Source organism: Rosa chinensis, chromosome 5 (genome assembly GCF_002994745.2).
Source record: "Rosa chinensis cultivar Old Blush chromosome 5, RchiOBHm-V2, whole genome shotgun sequence".
Classification (NCBI taxonomy): Eukaryota; Viridiplantae; Streptophyta; class Magnoliopsida; order Rosales; family Rosaceae; genus Rosa; species Rosa chinensis.
In genome coordinates this window covers 21,907,764-21,928,190 of record NC_037092.1, presented here as the reverse complement: position 1 = coordinate 21,928,190, position 20,427 = coordinate 21,907,764, and the positions used below count along the sequence as shown (strand labels likewise).

Here is a 20,427-nt window from a genome sequence, read left to right as displayed (position 1 = left end):
GTAGATTAGTGGTGATGATGGTGATGATGAAAGTTATTTTCAAAACATGTTGAAGCAAAGAAAAAAGCCCGGAACTTTACAACTTTCAGTGATAAATTAATGGCTAACAAGAATGTTCATTCTACTTGTTTTGATAAGAACCAAATGCCCCAACCGACAACACATTGAAAACAAAAACTTTGAGGCACAGCTCCTACCAGACTAATTCATCTATTTAATCAGTAGTATCTCTCATCTACTAGAGTTTACAATGATCAGAAGTTCAGTCAAGACTCAAGTCTGTAATGGGTTACTCCCAAATCACAGGCATGCTGCATTTAACTATAAGCATGTGCAGTTGAAGAATCGCTGACCTTTTTGAATAGTTCCATTTCTGTACTCAGTCAATTGGATGGTGACAAGTACAGATTTGAACTAACACCCTACTCCTGAGAAACAAAGCTACTGTGTGGCCTACTATTTGAAATCTTTCTACAGGCAACAGAACTGCGAGAATATTCTGGCGCATACAAGACGTTGAAAATTGATGAGATTGGATCCATATTGCCAGCATCAGCATGATCAACAGTACTGAAAGAGTCTCTAGTGCTCTCAGTTGTGAAAGAAGCCTCATCAGAACTCGTAAAAAGGGACCAATCGCTAGATGTAGCATCAGAGAATTCCATGCTGGTGGGGTCAACATATGTTTCCGCCGTTCGGAAAACATTCCCATTAGAACTCCTAAGGATGTCATTGCAGGTGCTGTTGGCAAAGCCAAAGCCACTAGCAGTTTCTGGCCTGATAAAATTAGGTAAATGCTCTGGGCTAACATATTGGCTGCTGGGTATGCTTTGGCTTGGCTTTGGCCTCTGAGCTTTGGGCAAGGAACCATTTTCAAGATTTGGAACTTGCTGCCTGATAGTTTTTCCACCAAATGCTCTTTGAGGGCGAGGGCAAGACCTGAGAACAAAAGAAATTCCAAAATTTGAAGAGCTCAAATGCATGAAAATAATTTTCTTTCAAAAAAAAAAAATTAAAAAAGTAGATAGTTTTGGCACAAACAACAAGGAACGATATCCGCAGTATATGTTAATTAAGAATCCAAGAAGAAACGAAACTGACAAGCTCCACCAAGCAAAAGTTAAGGAAAGAGATCACAACCAGTTCCTTTTTTTCTTTTACCCCCAATAAATCTTACCTCATATAGAACAAAATATATGCCCCTTCCATCATAACCTGGCTCATGGACACGGGCTGAACCTGTTAACAAAGCATAATCACCGTCAGGATCTAATTACTTCAAATGAAAGGAAAAGATAAATAATATAAACATAAATTTCCTCATATTTGTCTGCCATCAATTATATGCACCAAGGGGTACCATGTCAACAGGCATAATCTAAAAGAGAGCATATACTAGAAGTCCTAATCAAGATATGCATTTCTATTTGTGTTTATGGAATTGATATTCATTCATTGTTAATGGATCTTATGACAACACTTTACAGAGATGCTCTTAAAGCAGCTATTGGCTGTAATCTTATAGAATCCAAGGTACTTCTATAACATCAATAAGGCTTATACCCTGCCTTTGATAACATTAATAAATGGAAGCTCTGACAACAACATTATCTATTCAGTAAATTGATTGGCAGTCTTCAGTGAACAAGCACTAATTTTAGGTAACCGTAGAGACCATCATGGTCTTTCACGTCTTTAAAAACCACAGACAACTTATGGGGTGGGCGGAACAAAGCACGTGCACAGAATGAACCTTTAAACCTGAGCTTTCACCTCTTTTTTTTTCCGTTCTTTTTTTTTTTTGCATAAGAAAGTGAATCAAACCCTTGCATGAAAAGTCAATGAGAGGAAGCATTTACCTCAGTGTCATCTATCCTGAACCAGTTGCCTCGCATATCTTTCACATATGCCACATAATGTCCAGAGAAAGATGCATTTTGCGTATCCAAATGCACCACAACAGCATAGAGCAAGTAAAGTGGAGGAATGTCGCCCGTTCCAGTCATAAATGGAATCATATCCAGCATGTCTGGAAACGTGATGCACTTGTTTATTTTCCCATATTTTCCTTCCTGATGAAGCAACAGCCGTGACTTAATATTCCAACAAGTAATCCCAACATAACGGATATCTTGCAGGAAGGTGTCAAAACTGAAATTCTTTTTTATGGTAAAAGTTGGAAGCACTAGATGATTGGGTATTTGAGTTGTGATTTGTATTTGGGTTTTCAGAAAGTGAGTCATAACTCATAAGACACCAAGGGACTAACATAAGCTGGCTTTCTCTCTTAAAACCAAATTGCTTTTAAGTTGCTATACCTGAATAAGGTACAATAGCATTGTAGTTACAAAAAGAAAATTGCAAATCAGATGTTTCACTTGCTATACAGAACCAGCAAACAACAATTGAACCTCAAGCAAAGCTATGAGTGTTGTTTAAGAGACTTTAAAATGAAAACAAAAAAAAAAAAAAAAACTTTCCACTATCTAACTCGAAAATATAATGATACCTGAAACCTCTTCAAGACAATTGTCAGGATATTTGGTGCCTCATGTATGCTCAATTGCTTCCTGGCTCGAACATATGCAGCACACCTTTTTCCCCCAAAGATGAGTTTGTAAGTCATTTAAATTGTACCGACTAAAACAAGTATATGGGTCTAACCACACTAAAATAAGGTCATCATACCTTCCACATCTATACATGTTTTCACCATCCAAATCTTCAGGTGTCGTAAACTGAGTCAGCGCATCTTCAAGTGACTCAACCCAACCATATATTTCTAATGTAAGATCCATGATGTTTTCATATCGTTCAGACTCATGATGACATCCCAAACACTTGACCTGGAGGCATCAAGATTGATTTAGCAATGAATAATGGGGGTAAAGGAGGATAAATGGCAACAATAAAATTAAAAATTAATAAACATCAGCTTGATCAAAAGAAGATTAACAACCAACTTAAGACATCTATAAGTCCACATTAAGTACCTTGGATCTGAGATGCCCACCAAAGGTGTGTTGTATAAAAGTTGTTTCTTGTAATCTGGGATCAACCTTGGTTTCACCACCCAACCCCTCCAAGCATATAGATTGCATTGACGCTACTAGAAGCCTGGAAAAAGCAGCATCTTATGATACTATATGAGGAAACAGATGCAAATGGCAGTGCATTCTGTCCAACAAAAGAAGATATATAATAGCAGACTTTGACATACCTTAAAAATTCATGCGCATCTTCCTGACTTCCATCACCGATTTGGCAATTAATACTCCTCATGTGAAAAAGAATCTGACGAGGAGAAAGAGCACCCCCACTTTCCCGTAACATCATCACATGTTGCTCTAGTTCACACATGAGACACCAATCTTTACCACAACCTAATACATATAATAAACAAAATTGAGTCACATGCATATTCGAACAAAAGAGCCATGAAAATTGTTCAACTCATGAAAGGCATATGAGAAAATTAAAGTACAGGCTCTCGAATGTGATCTGCGAAGCAAATAGATAATGAGTGGCTTCGTGCAGGTTAAGCACTGCAAGACAGCGTTTGCATAGCAACTGCAAGAAAAAAGAATTAAATCAACAAATGAAAAAGAAGATTCATAGAAAACAAAGAAGCTTCTGTTCATTCTTTCTGTGCATAAAGCATTGCTTGGTCATTGTGTTACAAACATATTATCCCAAGGATACAGCACATCATAATTTAAAACAATAAATGATTGGACTGTATGACTTTATCCATATGAATCCCATGATCCATTGCCAGTGTGCATCACTACAAAGTCCATTAAGAGCTTTCTTGATTCAAACTTCATCAATATGATATTAATGTATGCACTAAATTTTCATTACTTGAAAGAGATCAAACTTTTTTCTAAACTTCTGATCTAGATATGACGATCATTAAATTTTCATTTTTTTTTTTTGTATCTGACGAGTGTGAATGGAGTTATGACTTCTATCACATGGATCCATTTCTATGCTCATGACCTAGTAATACATTAGATACGATACATTACCTGTTCCCACAATTTAAAAGGCCCCGAGGTGTTAAGTCAAAGACTTCACTCTGAAAGTACTTAACAAACTCGTCATAAGGAAACAAGACCTGAAAGTCAAATGGCATACATCAATTAGAACTTCTATTCGGTTCAGAACCCATAAGACCAATATAATTCCTGGAGGCACATTGACCAGAGATTGACCTTCTTAGTTTTGTGTCGATAACCACTGACTTCAGGGACATCCTGTCTGGTAATGTTTTTTGGCTTCTTTAGACCCATCATCTTCATAATCTTTATGTTTGCCATTCCGTTGCTTCCCTGTGGAGTCGTCTCTCTCATTCTAGCTACTTCTGCATCACCCACATAGAATTAGAGGAACACTACAATGTTCAGATATGTTTAAACAGTATTGATTTAGTAGGCTTACTTGAATCATCAGTAATTTGTCCCTGCCTCTCTATCTCAGAGCAATACTGCTTCCCGGAGTCCTTGACTGTTGATTTTGACAATTTAGGCACCTTCGTCCCAAGAGAATATGGAGCTCTTTTAGCCTTTACACTTCCCTTTACCGCAGTAATTTCAGAACATTTGAACTCTGCCTTTTCATCATTGGAAGTTTTTTCTCCTTGAAGGGAATGTCCTCCCTCGGGAACGAAGTCCAACCCCACTTCATGCAAATCTGCTCCACTTTTTGAAGAATATGATGCGCATGTTAATCCAGAGTTGCTTCTTGATTCAAATATGTTACCATCTTGACCTTGAAACTTATCATTCTCATGCACTGTATATCCTGAAGTAGCTTGTCCATTGATATAGGCATCAGAAATATTGGCATGGTATTTCTTAAGAGTTTCGGCCTCTGACAGGACAGAGTCAAGATTTGTTGGCTGCAACCAACAATTTAGCATAATTATCAGACATAATTTACAAAAAGAAGAAAATTACTAGCAATTGACAGAGTGATAACAAACCTTATGCTCCACAGAAACCTCTCTTGATGCAACATTAGAAAAGGTTGATTGGGTAGTCCAATCACCAAATGTTTCTTCAGAAGGATCAAATGTTACTCCATCCTTTTTCCTCAAGAGTTCGGTTTTGGATTTTCGGGAAACCTTCTTGTCCACAGTTCTTTTCTCCAGCATGGAAATGTGAGAGGGGTCAACTGAAGCGCACTGAACCTTATTCGGGATACCAGTGTAAATTGGAGGATAAATCATATTTTCAGCTGGTGCTTCCTCTCCCAAAATCTGCTCCATAGCAGACCCAAAGTACTGAGAATTGATGCTGTCATTATGAAAAGATTCTCCATATGAGACAGCCATAGGAGATGAGGTTGCACTACTAGGTTCCAACAGCAGGCATGTTTGCCTGTGAACTTCCCTCCAATGCATTATTTGACACTTCCCAGAACTGCATTAATGAGTACAAACAGTTAAGAGATCAACCTCATGGTGCAAGCATTTGGCTCTCTCTCTCTCTCTCTCTCTCTCTCTCTCTCTTCATTAGATACAAAACAAAGCTGAAATCACCAATTAGCGAATCCTTATTTTTTAGGGACATGCAAATTCTGGAATATAGTTACTATATTATGCTGCACTCATTGTCCTCTTTCTGATAGTTAGTTGTGAGTGGCATGTCTAAGTTCCTTTTCAGAGATAATTTTCTTTATAGAAAATGCATACCTCCTATAAATGGTACAACTGTGATATGCTTAACAATCTAATTACCCTTTTGCAGACATGTAAATAAAATTTGAAGTACAATACTAAAGGAACATTTAAGTTTGCTGCCTTAGGTGAAGAGCTAACTTGAGCAAAAGTGGCTGAACCAAATTCTCAACTAATCTCAAAAGCACTGTCTGGGAAGACTACACAAGCATCAAGTGCAGGCTTGAGAAACCTCAACAGCTATTTCTATAGTCAATAAATCACAATGCTTGGGATGCAACAATTTATCATTAAAGTTCAATCTTTCTTTAGTAGACGAGCATATAAGGAAAAAAAAAACAGAACAAGGAAGTATATAGACAGACAATCTCTGACAAATTAAAGCATACCAATATCTGACAGATTTGCATCTAGAGCAGCGGGTTGTGGCTGGCCTAGAGCATCTAGCACATGCATGAACATTATTCTTTGAAGACGAAACCGGAGGAATAACGTCAGGAACAGCCATTGCTTCAGCTCTAAGAGCTTCTTCTGATGCGAGTTGAGCAAGCAAACTTACCCTCTCTCTCTTCTTAGATGCCTCACTCCATTTTCCAAGTAAAACATAAGCAAGCAAAGGAAGCACAACGAAAACCAAGAACAGGGCAGGTATATCAGCTTCCCTTGGCTCAAGCATGTCCCCACCAGCATACTCATGTCCAATATCCCTCAAAACAAACTAACCCGGAGACGACCTCTTAAAGTTAAACAAGTCCAAGTAGGTTGACATTAAGGTTCAAAACGAGATAAATATATTCCACCAGCACCACCACTCAGACCTGTTATATTTTCACCAAAATATCCAATCAAAAACATAATAATCAGTACTGCATTTTCCATTTTAGATAGAAATCAAGCATTGAAAGGCAACTTGATTGAATCCAGAGCCTTGAACATTAAACAGTTAAATCACAGTCATTACCAAGTTTCGACTACAATGAAGCAGTATTACCAGCCCAAGCAAGTAGGCTACACTAAACATTTGGATACCAAATAACACCTGAAGCTATGAACCCACATTCAAAATTACCCAACATTCAAGCACACCCGTTATTACCGAATGAAAATATAAGACAACCCCATTTAAGAAATCCACCTAATATCCCCAATCTCCATAAACAAAATGACATCTTGCAAGCCAAAACCCTAACCAGTTTCTCATAAATGCCGGTACTTCCACCAAGAACACTAATTTAACACTCACACCCTCCCACAATTGAAGAAAACACATAAATACTCCTCCCATTTTCACCTAAATACCAAAACAAAAAGAGGCCCAGAAGAAAACAAGCATTGCAAATCTGAGATTCAAGTACAGAACTGTGAAATAGTAACATATATTTTTTTCAAAATAAAGTACACAAAGATTGAAACTTTGAATGAGGTGAAAGCATACCCTCATGCACAAGCAAAGCTCTTAAGCTGAAAACCCAGAAAGGTAAACACTTGTGAGCTGCTTTTGCCTTCTTCTTCTTCCTCCCTGAAAAAAAATGATTCCTTGATTCCTCAGACAGTAAGCTCAAAAAACACACCAGTCTTCTCTCTGCTCTTCTCCCTTCACACTTCACACTTCACACTTCACACCCCAAAAAATAGCCCCTACTTTTAACACTGGGGTTTCTCTCCCCTGCTTCCTCACAAACCCCATATCAGTGTGCACTCATTCACATCAGTCACACGTGGCGGAAGCCCATTTGATCTGAAGCCTCGGGGGGGGGCCCATCTGAGCAAAGCTGACAAGGTGGGGATTAGTTGATTGACGTTGGACCGTTGGATGTGTTGAAAGTGGGAATAGGAAAGCCTAGGAACGTCAGAGGGTCTTGGTCAAAAAAACATAACGTGGAAAATTTTTACCTTAATAATGTGTTTCGGGGGTGGGGCCCAGGAGATGATGTTCCCAATGAGTTTTAACAGAGGGCCACGTTTACTGGTCGATTCCCTTCTACCCATGAATGGAGAGAGAAGAGGATAATTGTGTTTTGCGTGGGCAGACATGGCTGTGTGCAATTTTTTAAACAGTTCGGAGGGAATAAACGAATAAAATGGCGGAATGAAGTTTTACGATTCATCAAGCTACGGAGCGAAGAGTTTTGGGTGGATCAAGGTTCACATGCATCATGAGTTAATTTCTGGTACTGTTGGAATAAAGTTTTACGATACATCAAGCTACAGAGCGAAAAGTCTTGGGTGGACGAAGATCCACATGCACCATGAGTTAATTCTCAATACTGTTCATAAACAGTACTGAGAATTAACTCATGATGCATGTGAACTTTGGTTTATACTAGAATTTTTGACTATCGAGATATTAAGTAAATTTAGTTCGATACAGAGATACAGTAATTTGGTACGGTCGAACCGGACCGGGAACGAAACGTTTTGTGTGGTAATTGTTTGAAAAGAATAATAATAATGGGGAATCTTCTACTTCGTTTGGGTGACTTGAGGCCTTTTCAATTCAACGTCAATGAGTGTGACGGAAGGTCCTTTTTAGAATTGAAATCTTGTCTTGTTCTCGGTGGTTTCTTGTGCATCTCTCTCTCTCTGGACTTGGAGGAATTCGACCACGGGTTTGGTACTTCGATTGATGGGGTGCATAGGACAGTGCAGAGGCCACGTCTTGGCAATTTCCATGTTATATAGGCTGGTAAAGTTTCTGACGTTAGTGAGAGGCTTGATTGTCTAGGAAGTTTGAGCCTAGTTTGAGTTGCATCTGTATAGTTGGGATCTAAGGGAGTGAGTCCTTATGGTTGGTTTAGGTTTCCGATGCGGTTCAAAGGTATGTCCATCGTATTGGTTGACCAGAATGGCATGTATTTTGAGTAGAGGGAAACACACTTGACCTCCCTTGTTACAGGAGTGGTTCGCTTTGGGTAAGCATGTCAAAGATGGGTATGACTAGAGCATATAATGTGGGAACAGGAGACAGAAGGTTAGAACCACATTGTAGAGGAAGAAATTGTGAGTTCCCAATGTGGTAGACTTAGAGGGGTGTATTCAATTCAGATTTTAAATGATTTTGTTTGAGTTTTTATAATTCATGGATTTACTTAATCCACGGATTGTTTAAATTCTATATGGACTCTAATTGATTCTAATGGATTGATTTACTGGTATTTGTTTTGATTTTACAAGTCCTTATGATATTTTTGGTAGATTAATTTTTTTTTCTTCTTTAAAAGCAATGGATGTATGGATCCAACTATAATTCTATATCAATGACAAAAAAGTGTGTGTATGTGTGTGTGTGTGTGTGTGTATGGTAATGTATCATTCTTTATGTTGTGTGTTAGTGTGTAATGATATATGAATAATAAGAGAAAACTAATCAGCCAAAATGTTACACAAAAAATAAAGTAATAAACTAATGACATAATTTATTTCATATTTAATTTACAAAAGAAATATGTGTGTATGTATCATCTTAACAATACCATTGAAAATGAGCTTCATTAGCTAGAAGGATTAAAAATAAAAATAAAATTATTAGATGAAAACAGAGGCAAAGGTAGAGGAGGATAGTGGGAAGATAGGTCTAAGACAAAATAGATGAGTGTCATCTATTAAGAGCTACTTTTTTTTTGGTAAATAGCTTCTTCATTTTTTTAGTGAGAAAGAATCCATCAAAATCTCTTGGGAAGTGGTTGGATTGTTTTTGAGTTTTGATATGTATAAAAAGTACTATAAAATCCTTCAAAATCCAGCATTTATGAAATACTTTAAAATCCTTATACTTTTGAATATCTGCAGATTTGAATGAATAATTCTAAATCTTAATTGAATACATCAAGATTTTAAAGGATTATTTAAAATCTCAATTGAATACCCATAGACTTTCAAAATACGAAAAAATCTTATAGATTCTTAAATGAATACACCCCCCTTAGAAATTGGGTAGTTGCCATTTGTGGTTTTGACAAAAGAGAATAACTTCACGTCCAGATTTGAGGTAAGCTGAAAGAGGTGATCATTTCATACAGGATTTTTTTTGAGTCAAAAGTATGTCTAATTTTTAGTTAGAGTATAATATAAATAGTATTATTAAATGTAGTAAAATATCAAGATCGTATATGCATCCTAATGGTTAAAGACAACTTCCTATCATTTTAAAGTTGAGAGTATCTGGAAAGAAAGGAATGTGAGGGTTTGGGACAATAAGCTCACTTCATCAAGTGATGTTGCTCTAATGTCATCTACAAGGCTAAGCAACTTCATTTTTCACGATTCTAATTCTAAGCTTCAGAAAGTGATGGCTAAGCGAAGGGTCCTTAAGTGGAGAGCTCATCCACAAGGGTGGATGAAGATTAACTTTGATGGTGCATTTGATAGCGGTACTAGCAGGGCAGCAGTGGGCTTCGTTGTGCGAGATGATACTGGTACATATATGGATGCTGCTGGGAAAATTATCTATCATATTGTTTCAGCAGAACATGCAGAGTTGGTGACTTGTAGAGAGGCAATTGGTTTTGTTATCAATCATTCTCTACATCTTGTTATTTTTGAAACATACTGTTTGACTTTGAAGCAACAATTGTGTCAAACTAGGACACAAAACATTTCAGCTCTTGGTAGGCTGTATGACGATATCAGTGAAGATTTGGGTTCTATTCCAAATTCTCGTTTGGTTCATGCTAGGAGGGAAGCCAATAAGGTAGCCCATCTTCTAGCAGCTCATGCTTCTGCACATGATCTAGACTTCTATTGGTCTCATGCTCCTTTCTTTATACAAGATGTAATAAATGAAGAGAAATTTGTACTCTAAAGTTTTTTTTATTGATAACCTCCTTCAACTCAAAAAAAAAAAAAGTTGAGAGTTTTAACTTTACAAATTTTGTAAAGACAGACATATTTTGTAATTTGCCTCGGACCTAAAAATTACTATTTCAAGCCTAATAAGCTACGAGGCCAATCAATAGCTTTTTTCCTTTGCCTAGTTTGTCTATATGTTGTCAAATGGTCTTTTACTGTACCTATTTGTATATGCTTAAGATTGAAGAAGCAATAAATTATTTGTAAGAAGTATATGACGAAACCTCCTAAAATTATAAAATTAGACATTGTAAGGAGTATATGACAAATTTTTACATCCAAAGAACTTAAGACAAGGATCTACAAATCGAATAGAAAAAATTTTAGATGCCTCTTGCAGGCAACTCCAACAACTTCTTATTTTAATATTTGTTGGAGATACTCTAACGGTTAATGTTCTTGATTTTGGAGGAAATATAGCCAGAAGATAATGGAAATTCATATTTGGGTATTAGTTCAGTTGGTTGATAGCTTGATCCTTTTTTTCTTTTTCTTTTTTTGTTTCACTTTCCCCAGTTAACATTGGGTCACAATTCCCAAAATCAATCACCAACAGCCTTGAATTTAAATTTGAAACAAGGTTGTATGTTTATTCACTGCCTTCAGCACAATATCCCTCTTGCAATTCGAACCCTAGAGTGCAATTGATCAAATATACTTTGGGTGCACTGTACATACATGGCAAGATGAGATCAGAAGTCGAATATACAACTAGATATTTCTTTACGGGATATTATTATTCACATGTTTACTTTTGTAGCAAATTATACTATGCAACAGCCTCATGAACAATTATTTTAGCTAGTGATGTACAACGAATGGCAGTCCAAATTGAAGAACAGTTCGATCGTGCAAAAGGAGGAAAACCCAAGTTACTATTGCAACTTTGGCATTCGGTGTCCGATTCGCGATTGCTATAGCTTTTCAGAAAGGGAATCGCTCCAGGAACAAAACTTGTGGCAATACCACAATGTGTGGGCTTTTTCGGGCTTTCGGGCTTATTTAGGGCCTTAAAACTACAATTTACTGTTTTTCAGAATTTTCGTTTTCCTAGTTTGTTTTGGGTTTTATTTTTACCTGTGGGCTTTAGGGTTTCATTGTTAGTCACCCTAGGGTTTCTTTTCTCATATATATACAACCTTAAACGGCTGTAGAACCTATATTTTATCTTTTATCAATGAAATTGAGAATTTTCTCTTTTATCTCTGGTGGACTCCAGAACCTTTGTTTAGGTTTATTGCTTGTAAACCTAGGTGATCTTTCCGACTGCGTCAGGTGGTATCAGAGCAGGTCTTCCCTGTCTCTCTTATTTACCTTAGTAGCAATGGGTGAAGTTACAAAAGCAGATATTGAAGCTCTCATAGTAATGTTTACCGCTGCCTTCAACTCCGTGAATACTCAGATTAGAGAAATTTGTGGAATGTTGGGAGAGAGGAATAACAACAACAACAACAACAACAACAATAATCGAAATAGAAGTGAGGAAGGCGGCCAGCGAGTTAGAACTCCACGTGGTGAAGTTGTTGATAATAATTCAGAATCTGGTTCTGAAGAAGAAATTGTGCAACCTGAACAACAAGGACAAGCTGATCAGGATTACAAAGTCAAGGCTGAGATCTCTTTCATTTCGGGCAACTTGGGTGTGGAAGATTATCTGGATTGGCAGCTTCAGGTAGACAGATTCTTTGAGATTATGGAGGTGCCTGAAAACAAGCAGGTTAAGCATGTTGCCTGGCGATTAAAGAGCACTGCTGCAGTTTGGTGGGATAAGTTGCAGAATACTCAGAAGAAGTAGAGAAAGCAGGGGGTTAAAACATGGCGAAGAATGAAAAAGCTTATGATGGAGAGATTCTTGCCGGATGATTATGAGCAGATTCTGTACAGGTTGTATATTGAATGTGTCCAAGGTATGAGGACAGTGGCTTAATACACTGCTGAGTTTTTACGCTATTCAGAGCGCAATGAACTAGGAGAATCTGAAGGTCAGAAGGTGGCTCGCTATATTAGTGGGCTGAACAAAACCATTCAGGAGAAAATTGGGTTGCAAACTGTGTGGACTGTGACAGAAGCTTCAAGCCTAGCATTGAAAGCAGAATTATTAGAGAAGCCTTCACGAGCTTCTTCCTTCCAGAGGTATACCTATCAGAGGATCACAGAGTTGGTGAACTCCTCAGCTAGCAAGGAAAAAGCCATACAGCAAAATACAGAGAGTGCTCCTAGGGTTTTCAATCCTCCTTTTAAAGGGACTAGCGGTTCTAGCAGTTCCAGTGGTGTTCAAAATAGGGTCCCAAGTCAGAAGCCTAATAATCCTTATGCGAGGCCTACAACAGAACTCTGCTATAGATGCAACAAGCCTGAACATAGGTCTAATGTGTGTCCTGAGAGGAGACAAACCGCCTTATAGGTGATTATGATGAAGATGAAGAAGAAGTTAAAAGAGGTGATGAATATGAAGGGGTTGAGTTTGCGGTGGAGGAGTCTCCTGAGAAGGTTAATATTGTGTTGCAGAGGATCTTATTAACTCCTAAGGAAGATGGGCACCGACACAATATTTTCAAATCACTTTGTTCCATTAATAACAAAGTGTGCAATCTAATTGTGGATAATGGGAGCTGCGAAAATTTTGTAGCCAGAAAATTGGTGGAGTATTTGCAGTTACCTACACAGCCTCATGAAGTGCCTTATTCTCTGGGATGGGTCAAGAAAGGTCCACAAGTTTAAGTTGCTGAGTCCTGCAAAGCACCTGTATCCATTGGTAAGCATTATAAGGATGAAGTTCTGTGTGATATTATTAATATGGATGCTTGTCATATTTTATTTGGGTGACATTGGCAATATGAGGTGGATGTGACTTACAAAGGTAGAGATAATGTGATGATGTTTATGTGGAATAGTCATAAAATTGTCATGGCTCCTGTTTCTCAATTTGAGAGATCGGGTGTAAAGAAAGGAGAGAGTTTTCTGATCTTGTCTAGCAGTGAATTCGAGATGGAGGAAACCTTTAAAGAAGCTGAAGTTATTTGTCCAGTGGTGATTAAAGGGTTGTTGACTGTAGAAAAGGAAGATATAGTGATCCCTAAGGAAGTGCAGAATATGTTGAGAGAGTTTGAGGAGTTGATCTCGGATGAGCTGCCCAATGAGTTACCACCTATGACGGACATTCAGCATCAGATTGATTTGGTTCCTGGAGCTCTTTTGCCAAATCTGCCCCATTACAGCATGAGTCCTAAAGAGAACGAGATTTTGAGGGAGCAGATTGAAGACTTGCTTAAGAAAGGGTTTATTCATGAAAGTATGCGTCCTTGTGCAGTTCCAGTCTTTCTTGTTCCTAAGAAGGGTAATCAATGACAGATGTGTGTTGATAGCAGGGCTATAAATAAGATCACTGTGAAGTACAAGTTTCCTATTCCTCGTTTGGAGGACATGCTTGATGAGCTGGAAGGTTCCAAGGTGTTTACCAAGATAGATCTTCGAAGTGGTTACCATCATATTCAAATCAAGCCAGGGGATGAGTGGAAGATAGCCTTTAAGAGCAAGGAGGGGTTATATGAGTGGATGGTGATGCCATTCGGGTTGTCTAATGCACCTAGCACCTTTATGAGGCTTATGAACCAGGTTCTTCGTCCTTTTATTGGTTCTTTTGTCATGGAGTAGTTTAATGATATATTGATATATAGCAGGACCAAAGAAGAACATCTTATACATTTGAGGCAGGTTCTAGGAGCTTTACAGGAGAATAAACTGTATATTAACCTGAAAAAGTGTACTTTCTGCACCAGGAAGCTGTTGTTTATGGGTTTTGTGGTTGGAGAAGAAGGCATTCAGGTTGATGAAGAGAAGATAAGAGCTATAAGAGAATGGCCAGCTCCAAAAACAGTTTATGAGGTGCGGAGTTTCCATAGTTTGGCTACTTTCTACAGGAGATTTGTAAGAAATTTTAGTACCATTACTGCTTCTATTACTGAATGTTTGAAGAAAGGCAAGTTCCAGTAGGGAGAAGAACAAGAAAAGAGCTTTACTTTAATTAAGGAGAAACTTTGTACTGCACTAGTTCTTGCTCTTCCCAATTTTGACAAGGTGTTCGAGGTTGAATGTGATGCTAGTGGCGTGGGAGTAGGTGCTGTGTTGTCACAAGAAAAGAGGCCGGTAGCATTTTTTAATGAAAAGTTGAGTGAAGCTCGTCAAAAGTGGAGTACTTATGATTAGGAATTTTATGCAGTGTTCTGGGCATTGAAGTAATGGGAGCACTACCTTATTCAGAGAGAGTTTGTATTGTTCACTGATCATCAGGCCTTGAAGTACCTTAACATTCAGAAAACTATAAACAAGATGCATGCAAGGTGGGTGAGTTTTCTGCAGAAATTTCCTTTTGTGATTCAGCATAAATCTGGTACTCTTAATAGGGTGGCAGATGCTTTGAGTACGTAGGAGGGCTTCTTTGCTGGTCACGTTAGCTCAGGAGATTGTGGGTTTTGATCTCTTAAAAGAATTGTATGAGGAAGACGTTGATTTTAAGGAGATTTGGGCCAAGTGCAGTAGCAATCATGCAGTTGCAGATTTCTATGTGAATGATGGTTATTTATTCAAGGGGAATCGACTATGTATTCCTAGTTCATCATTAAGGGAGAAACTGATTAGAGATTTGCATGGAGGGGGATTGAGCGGACACTTGGGCTGAGATAAAACTATTGCTAGCCTTGAGGAGAGGTATTTCTGGCCACAGCTGAAGAAGGATGTAGGAGTTATTGTGAGGAAGTGCTACACCTGCCAGGTTTCTAAGGGTCAGTCCTAAAATACTGGTCTTTATTTACCTTTACCTATTCCTGAAGATATTTGGCAGGATCTTGCTATGGACTTTGTGTTGGGATTACCCTGTACCCAAAGGGGTGTGGAATCTGTGTTTGTGGTAGTTGACAGGTTCTCCAAGATGGCGCACTTTATAGCTTGTAAGAAGACTGCTGATGCGTCCAATATTGCTAAACTGTTTTTCAGGGAGGTGGTTCGTTTACATGGAGTGCCCAAGTCCATTACTTCTGATAGAGACACGAAGTTCCTTAGTCACTTCTGGATTACGTACATTGTGGAGAATGTTTGGAACAGCTTTGAATCGTAGCAGCACATCTCATCCTTAAACTGATGGGCAAATAGAGGTTACTAATAGAACTTTGGGTAACATGGTCAGGAGTGTTTGTGGAGATAGACCCAAACAGTGGGATTATGCCTTACCACATGTGGAGTTTGCTTATAACAGTGTTGTGCATAGTGCCACAGGGAAGTCACCATTCTCATTAGTTTATACTGCTGTTCCTCGACATGTGGTTGATTTAGTGAAGCTTCCTAAAGTTCCTAGTGTTAGTGTTGCTGCTGAGGGCATGGCTAAGGATGTGCAGTCTATTAGAGAAGAAGTTAGGGCCAAGTTGGAAGAAACTAATGCAAAGTATAAAGCTGCAGCTGACAAGCATTGAAGAGTTAAAGTGTTCCAATAGGGTGATAACGTGGTGGTGTTTCTAAGGAAGGAGAGATTTCCTGTTAGTACCTACAACAAGCTAAAGCTATGAAAATATGGTCCTTTTAAGGTGCTGAGGAAGATCAACGACAATGCCTATGTTGTTGCACTTCCTGATTCCATGGGCATTTCTAACACCTTTAATGTGGCTGATCTGCATGAGTTTCGTGAAGATGAGGTTATTTATCCTGAAGAGAACTCGGGGTTGAGTTCTTTGGAGGTGGAGGAGACTGATGTAGAATGAATGGCAGTCCAAATTGAAGAACAGTTCGATCCTGCAAAAGGAGAAAAACCCAAGTTACTATTGCAACTTTGGCGTTCAGTGTCCGATTCACGATTGCTATAACTTTTCGGAAGGGAATCGCTCCAGGAACAAAACTTGTGGCAATACCACAATGTGTGGGCTTTTTCGGGCTTTCGGGGTCGTTTAGGGCCTCAAAACTGCAATTTACTGTTCTTCAGAATTTTCAGTTTCCTAGTTTGTTTTGGATTTGTTTTATTTTTACCCATGGGCTTTAGGGTTTCATTGTTAGTCGCCCTAGGATTTCTTTTCTCATATATATGCAACCTTAAAAGGCTGCAGAACCTATCTTTTATCTTTTATCAATCAAATTAAGAATTTTCTCTTTTATCTCTGGTGGACTCCAAAACCTTTGTTTAGGTTTATTGCTTGTAAACCTAGGTGATCTTTCCGACTGCGTCAGCTAGTATCTCAGAAACCCAGTTGTTGTTGTAAATGTTCGTTCTAGACACTTTTTCATTTTTTTTTTTGCTCCATTTCCAGAGGCGGAACTACGGAACAATAGTGTGCAATGCCTGGAGCCCTCCAAGACTTTTGGTATTCTCACATTTAGTTAACTGAGCTTAATGGATGTGAAATGAGCTTAGAGCAATTCCAACAGTTTCTCTATTTCTATATTATAGGGAAGCAAAAGTGAAACCTTTAGCCTTTTTTTTTTTTTTTTTTTCTTTTCCAACTCCAACAGATTTTCTATTTTACAGTAATCTCTAAAATCTTCATAATTCTTCCTTAAAATTTTAAAGATTGTTGTAAATTTAGGGAATTTGACTTTCTCTTTCCTCACTATCCCTAAAATGGGGATAGTTATAGAGAATCTATTGGAGCAAAAGAGACTCATTTTTCCCTAAAATACAGAAAAACCAAAATTTGGGGAAGCTGTTGGAGTTGCTCTTAGGCCTCGTTCTATTTACAGAAAGAAAACTAATTCCTTTGTCTTTCCCATGCGATGAGAAATTAAATTTCCCACAAACTTTCCATTTCGATGTTTGGTAACATAAGGAAAGTTATAAAAAAGTTGATGAAAAATTGTAATTAATGCAATAAAATAATGTAATGTGAGTAATAAATGTAAAAAAATGAGGGAAAAATGAAACCTTGAGGCTATGGAAACACTTTTCCAAAGAAAGGAAAAACAAGGGGGAAGCAATAGCTTGAAGAGCCATTGACGGAGAGCTTGAAGTTGCAATTAATAGAAACTAAAACGTGTTGATATGATTTGATTGGAAAGTTTAGGCTTGAGATAGTGATTTTTAGGTCCTAGGCAAATTATATTAAAAAAGAATGAGGTGTCAAATTTTGATTGGAAAGTCAAACCATGTCAACGTGCTGATATGGTTTGACGGGAGCACTGAAAAATTTCTACGCAACATACTACCATAATATTTGATATCTAAATTTTGTACAAAAAATTGGTATCTCAATCATTTTCCGGTTCTAAATAAGATGTGAAACGCCCAACAAAGTTGATAAGACTCAAATTCACCATCATTAGTCAATAATTCGCATATGAAAAGAATTTGACCTTTGCATTGTTGATTCTCTTAGATCTTATTAAAGTTACATATGAAAATGGCGAATTCAAAATTCTAAAAAACAATTGTATTTACCAAATTTGAAGGTAATTATTCCTAAAAAAAAAAAGGAATTACTGCCTTGAAAAGAAAATAATAAAATAAAATCTTCACTCAAAAATCTAGTGAGAAACGTATGTAGCTCGAACTAGTCGAAAAAAGACGTATGTGGCTCGAAAACTAGCTCCAATTCCATGGCATGCTATGTACTTGGCCTCAAATCCAATTCGAAAACATAACAAGAGTCCAACAACCCTTGAAAATCATCGGCTTTTCTTCACATATTAAACTCTGAGTCATCTCCAACCAAAATCACTCCGTCTCTCTCTGTCACTCCCATACAAAACCAACTTCCATACACATCTTCCACCCTTCTCTCTTCTGCGAGCTCCAAGTTCCAAAACCACACACATCCATGGATCAAGAAACAGAGCAAAGAAGCTATTGGAGAAGATGGAGTAAGCAAGACTTCTTTCCGGAACCTACGTTCCAAAACTTCACTTCCTACAAAGAAGCCCTCTTCGACACTCCCTCCCGCCTCAAGGACCGCCTCATCAACCGCTCCACCGACTCCTTCGAGCTCCTCCAACTCCCCAAGCAAAGCGAAAACACAATGAAGCGTTGCCTTACGTGGTGGGACTTGGTCTGGCTCAGCTTCGGCTCCGTCGTCGGCTCCGGCATTTTTGTCATCACAGGCGAGGCCACTCTCCAAGCTGGACCCGCCATTGTCTTGTCCTATGCAATCTCCGGCCTCTCCGCATTGCTATCTGTGATGTGTTACACCGAGTTCGCTGTTGAGATTCCGGTTGCAGGCGGGTCCTTTTCGTATCTCCGGATCGAACTAGGAGATTTCGTGGCGTTTATTGCGGCAGGGAACATTCTCTTGGAGGCTGTTGTTGGTGCAGCCGGACTAGGCCGGTCTTGGTCTTCTTACTTCGCCAGCATTATCAGTTCTAACACCAATTTGCTGCGATTTTCGGTACAATCTTTACCTGATGGTTTCAATCTTTTGGACCCTATTGCTGTTCTGGTGATTCTAGTTGCTAATGGTATAGCAATGAGTGGGACAAGTAGGACTTCTATTTTGAATTGGGTTACTTCTATTGCTAGTGCTGTTGTCATTGTGTTTATCATAGCAGTTGGGTTTTCTCATGGCAAAACTTCAAATTTGGAGCCTTTTTTCCCATATGGCGCAGAGGGTGTCTTCAAGGCTTCAGCTCTGGTTTATTGGTCTTACACTGGGTTTGATCTGGTTGCAACAATGGCCGAGGAAGTAAAGCGGCCCTCGAAGGATATACCAGTAGGTTTGATCGGTTCTATGAGCCTGATCACTATAATATATTGCTTGATGTCTTTGGGTTTGGTTATGATGCAAAAGTACACACAAATTAGTGCAGATGTTGCCTATTCGGCCGCTTTTCAAGCTGTTGGGATGAACTGGGCCAAGTACTTGGTGAGTATATGTGCTCTCAAGGGAATGACTACAAGCTTGCTGGTTTGCTCTCTTGGGCAAGGAAGGTATACCACTCAGATCGCAAGAGCTCATATGATTCCTCCCTGGTTCGCTTTGGTCCACCCAAAAACTGGAACCCCAATCTATGCTACTATTTTGGTGACCATAACTAGTGCTGTTGTAGCACTGTTTTCTAGTCTTGATATCCTGTCGAGTGTCTTCTCTTTCAGCACACTTGCTATATTTACTTTCGTGGCTATTGCATTGCTGGTGAGGCGCTATTATGTTAGGGATGTGACGCCAAGAAACGACTTGGCCAAGTTTCTTACAAGTTTGTTTGTTATAGTTGGTTCTTCAATCGGAATTGCAGCGCTTTGGAATTCAAATGTGCGAGGGTGGATTTGGTATGTAGTGGCCGCTTCAATTTGGTTACTTGGGACTCTGTGGATGGCATTGCTTCCGAAGCAAAGACTTGCCAAGGTTTGGGGTGTTCCACTAGTTCCATGGTTGCCTGCATTGTCAATTGGTATTAATGTTTTCCTCATTGGGTCTCTAGGCTACCTTGCATTCTTGAGGTTCGCCATTTGCACCGCGGTAATGGTTGTCTACTATTTGTTGGTTGGTGTACATGCGACATATGATGTTGCTCACCAGATTGACCAATAAGAATCAAGGACTGAGAAGGGAAGTGCTAGTTAATGGGTACTGCTGTAGTAGATTGAACAAGAATGGATGCCATGCGAACATAAGTTAAATACTATAGCATATGTCATTAGGTAATGTTTCAATTTCAGCTTCTTTTAATATCATTTTTCAACTCAAAATTAATTGGTACAGAAAGTAGTCGTTATATATGAAATTGGGTTTTTCTTCCCATCTAATTGACTTTATGTTGCAAAATGATTTTCCTTGGACATTACATGAGTCCTTTCTGTTCTACATAACATTTGAATAGATAGATCGTTTTCAGTAAAATCGTTTGGAATGAGTAGACTTCAGTGTATAGCATTGCATACCATATTTGGACTCTGCAAATGTCCATTGAATAGATAGACCTGTGTTACT

At 38.5% G+C, this 20,427-nt stretch overlaps 3 protein-coding genes across 3 annotated transcripts; 2 read left to right on the top strand and 1 right to left on the bottom strand.

Moving 5' to 3' along the window:
* Positions 1–75: 75 nt before the first annotated feature.
* Positions 76–7,309, bottom strand: LOC112165304 (ubiquitin carboxyl-terminal hydrolase 15). Its single transcript, XM_024301795.2, has 14 exons — positions 7,119–7,309; positions 6,073–6,501; positions 4,988–5,426; positions 4,444–4,903; positions 4,218–4,366; positions 4,032–4,120; positions 3,485–3,570; positions 3,221–3,383; positions 2,994–3,117; positions 2,689–2,846; positions 2,510–2,594; positions 1,860–2,072; positions 1,178–1,239; positions 76–939 (listed from the first exon to the last, which is right to left on the bottom strand). The coding sequence occupies exons 2-14, from the start codon at positions 6,357–6,359 to the stop codon at positions 423–425; spliced, it is 2,832 nt and encodes a 943-aa protein (XP_024157563.1). The 5' UTR covers positions 6,360–6,501; positions 7,119–7,309; the 3' UTR covers positions 76–422.
* Positions 7,310–9,971: 2,662 nt separating this feature from the next.
* LOC112203426 lies at positions 9,972–10,484 on the top strand. The gene has a single exon (XM_024344394.1). The coding sequence runs from the start codon at positions 9,972–9,974 to the stop codon at positions 10,482–10,484; it is 513 nt and encodes a 170-aa protein (XP_024200162.1).
* Positions 10,485–18,165: 7,681 nt separating this feature from the next.
* LOC112202090 (cationic amino acid transporter 8, vacuolar) lies at positions 18,166–20,171 on the top strand. Its single transcript, XM_040507444.1, has one exon. It carries the CDS (start codon positions 18,325–18,327, stop codon positions 20,026–20,028), a length of 1,704 nt encoding a protein of 567 aa, XP_040363378.1. The 5' UTR covers positions 18,166–18,324; the 3' UTR covers positions 20,029–20,171.
* The last annotated feature ends 256 nt before the right edge of the window (positions 20,172–20,427 follow it).

What these genes read in the sequence shown, in the direction of transcription:
- LOC112202090 (XM_040507444.1), top strand. Translation starts at nt 18,325, where the DNA reads ATGGATCAAGAAACAGAGCAAAGAAGCTATTGGAGAAGATGGAGTAAG.
- LOC112203426 (XM_024344394.1), top strand. Translation starts at nt 9,972, where the DNA reads ATGGCTAAGCGAAGGGTCCTTAAGTGGAGAGCTCATCCACAAGGGTGG.
- LOC112165304 (XM_024301795.2), bottom strand. Translation starts at nt 6,359, where the DNA reads ATGCTTGAGCCAAGGGAAGCTGATATACCTGCCCTGTTCTTGGTTTTC. An exon ending in GATGCGCATGAATTTTTAAG is followed by an intron (nt 3,118 to 3,220) that starts GTATGTCAAAGT and finishes TGCTTTTTCCAG; the next exon opens with GCTTCTAGTAGCGTCAATGC. An exon ending in GTGGGCATCTCAGATCCAAG is followed by an intron (nt 2,847 to 2,993) that starts GTACTTAATGTG and finishes TGATGCCTCCAG; the next exon opens with GTCAAGTGTTTGGGATGTCA.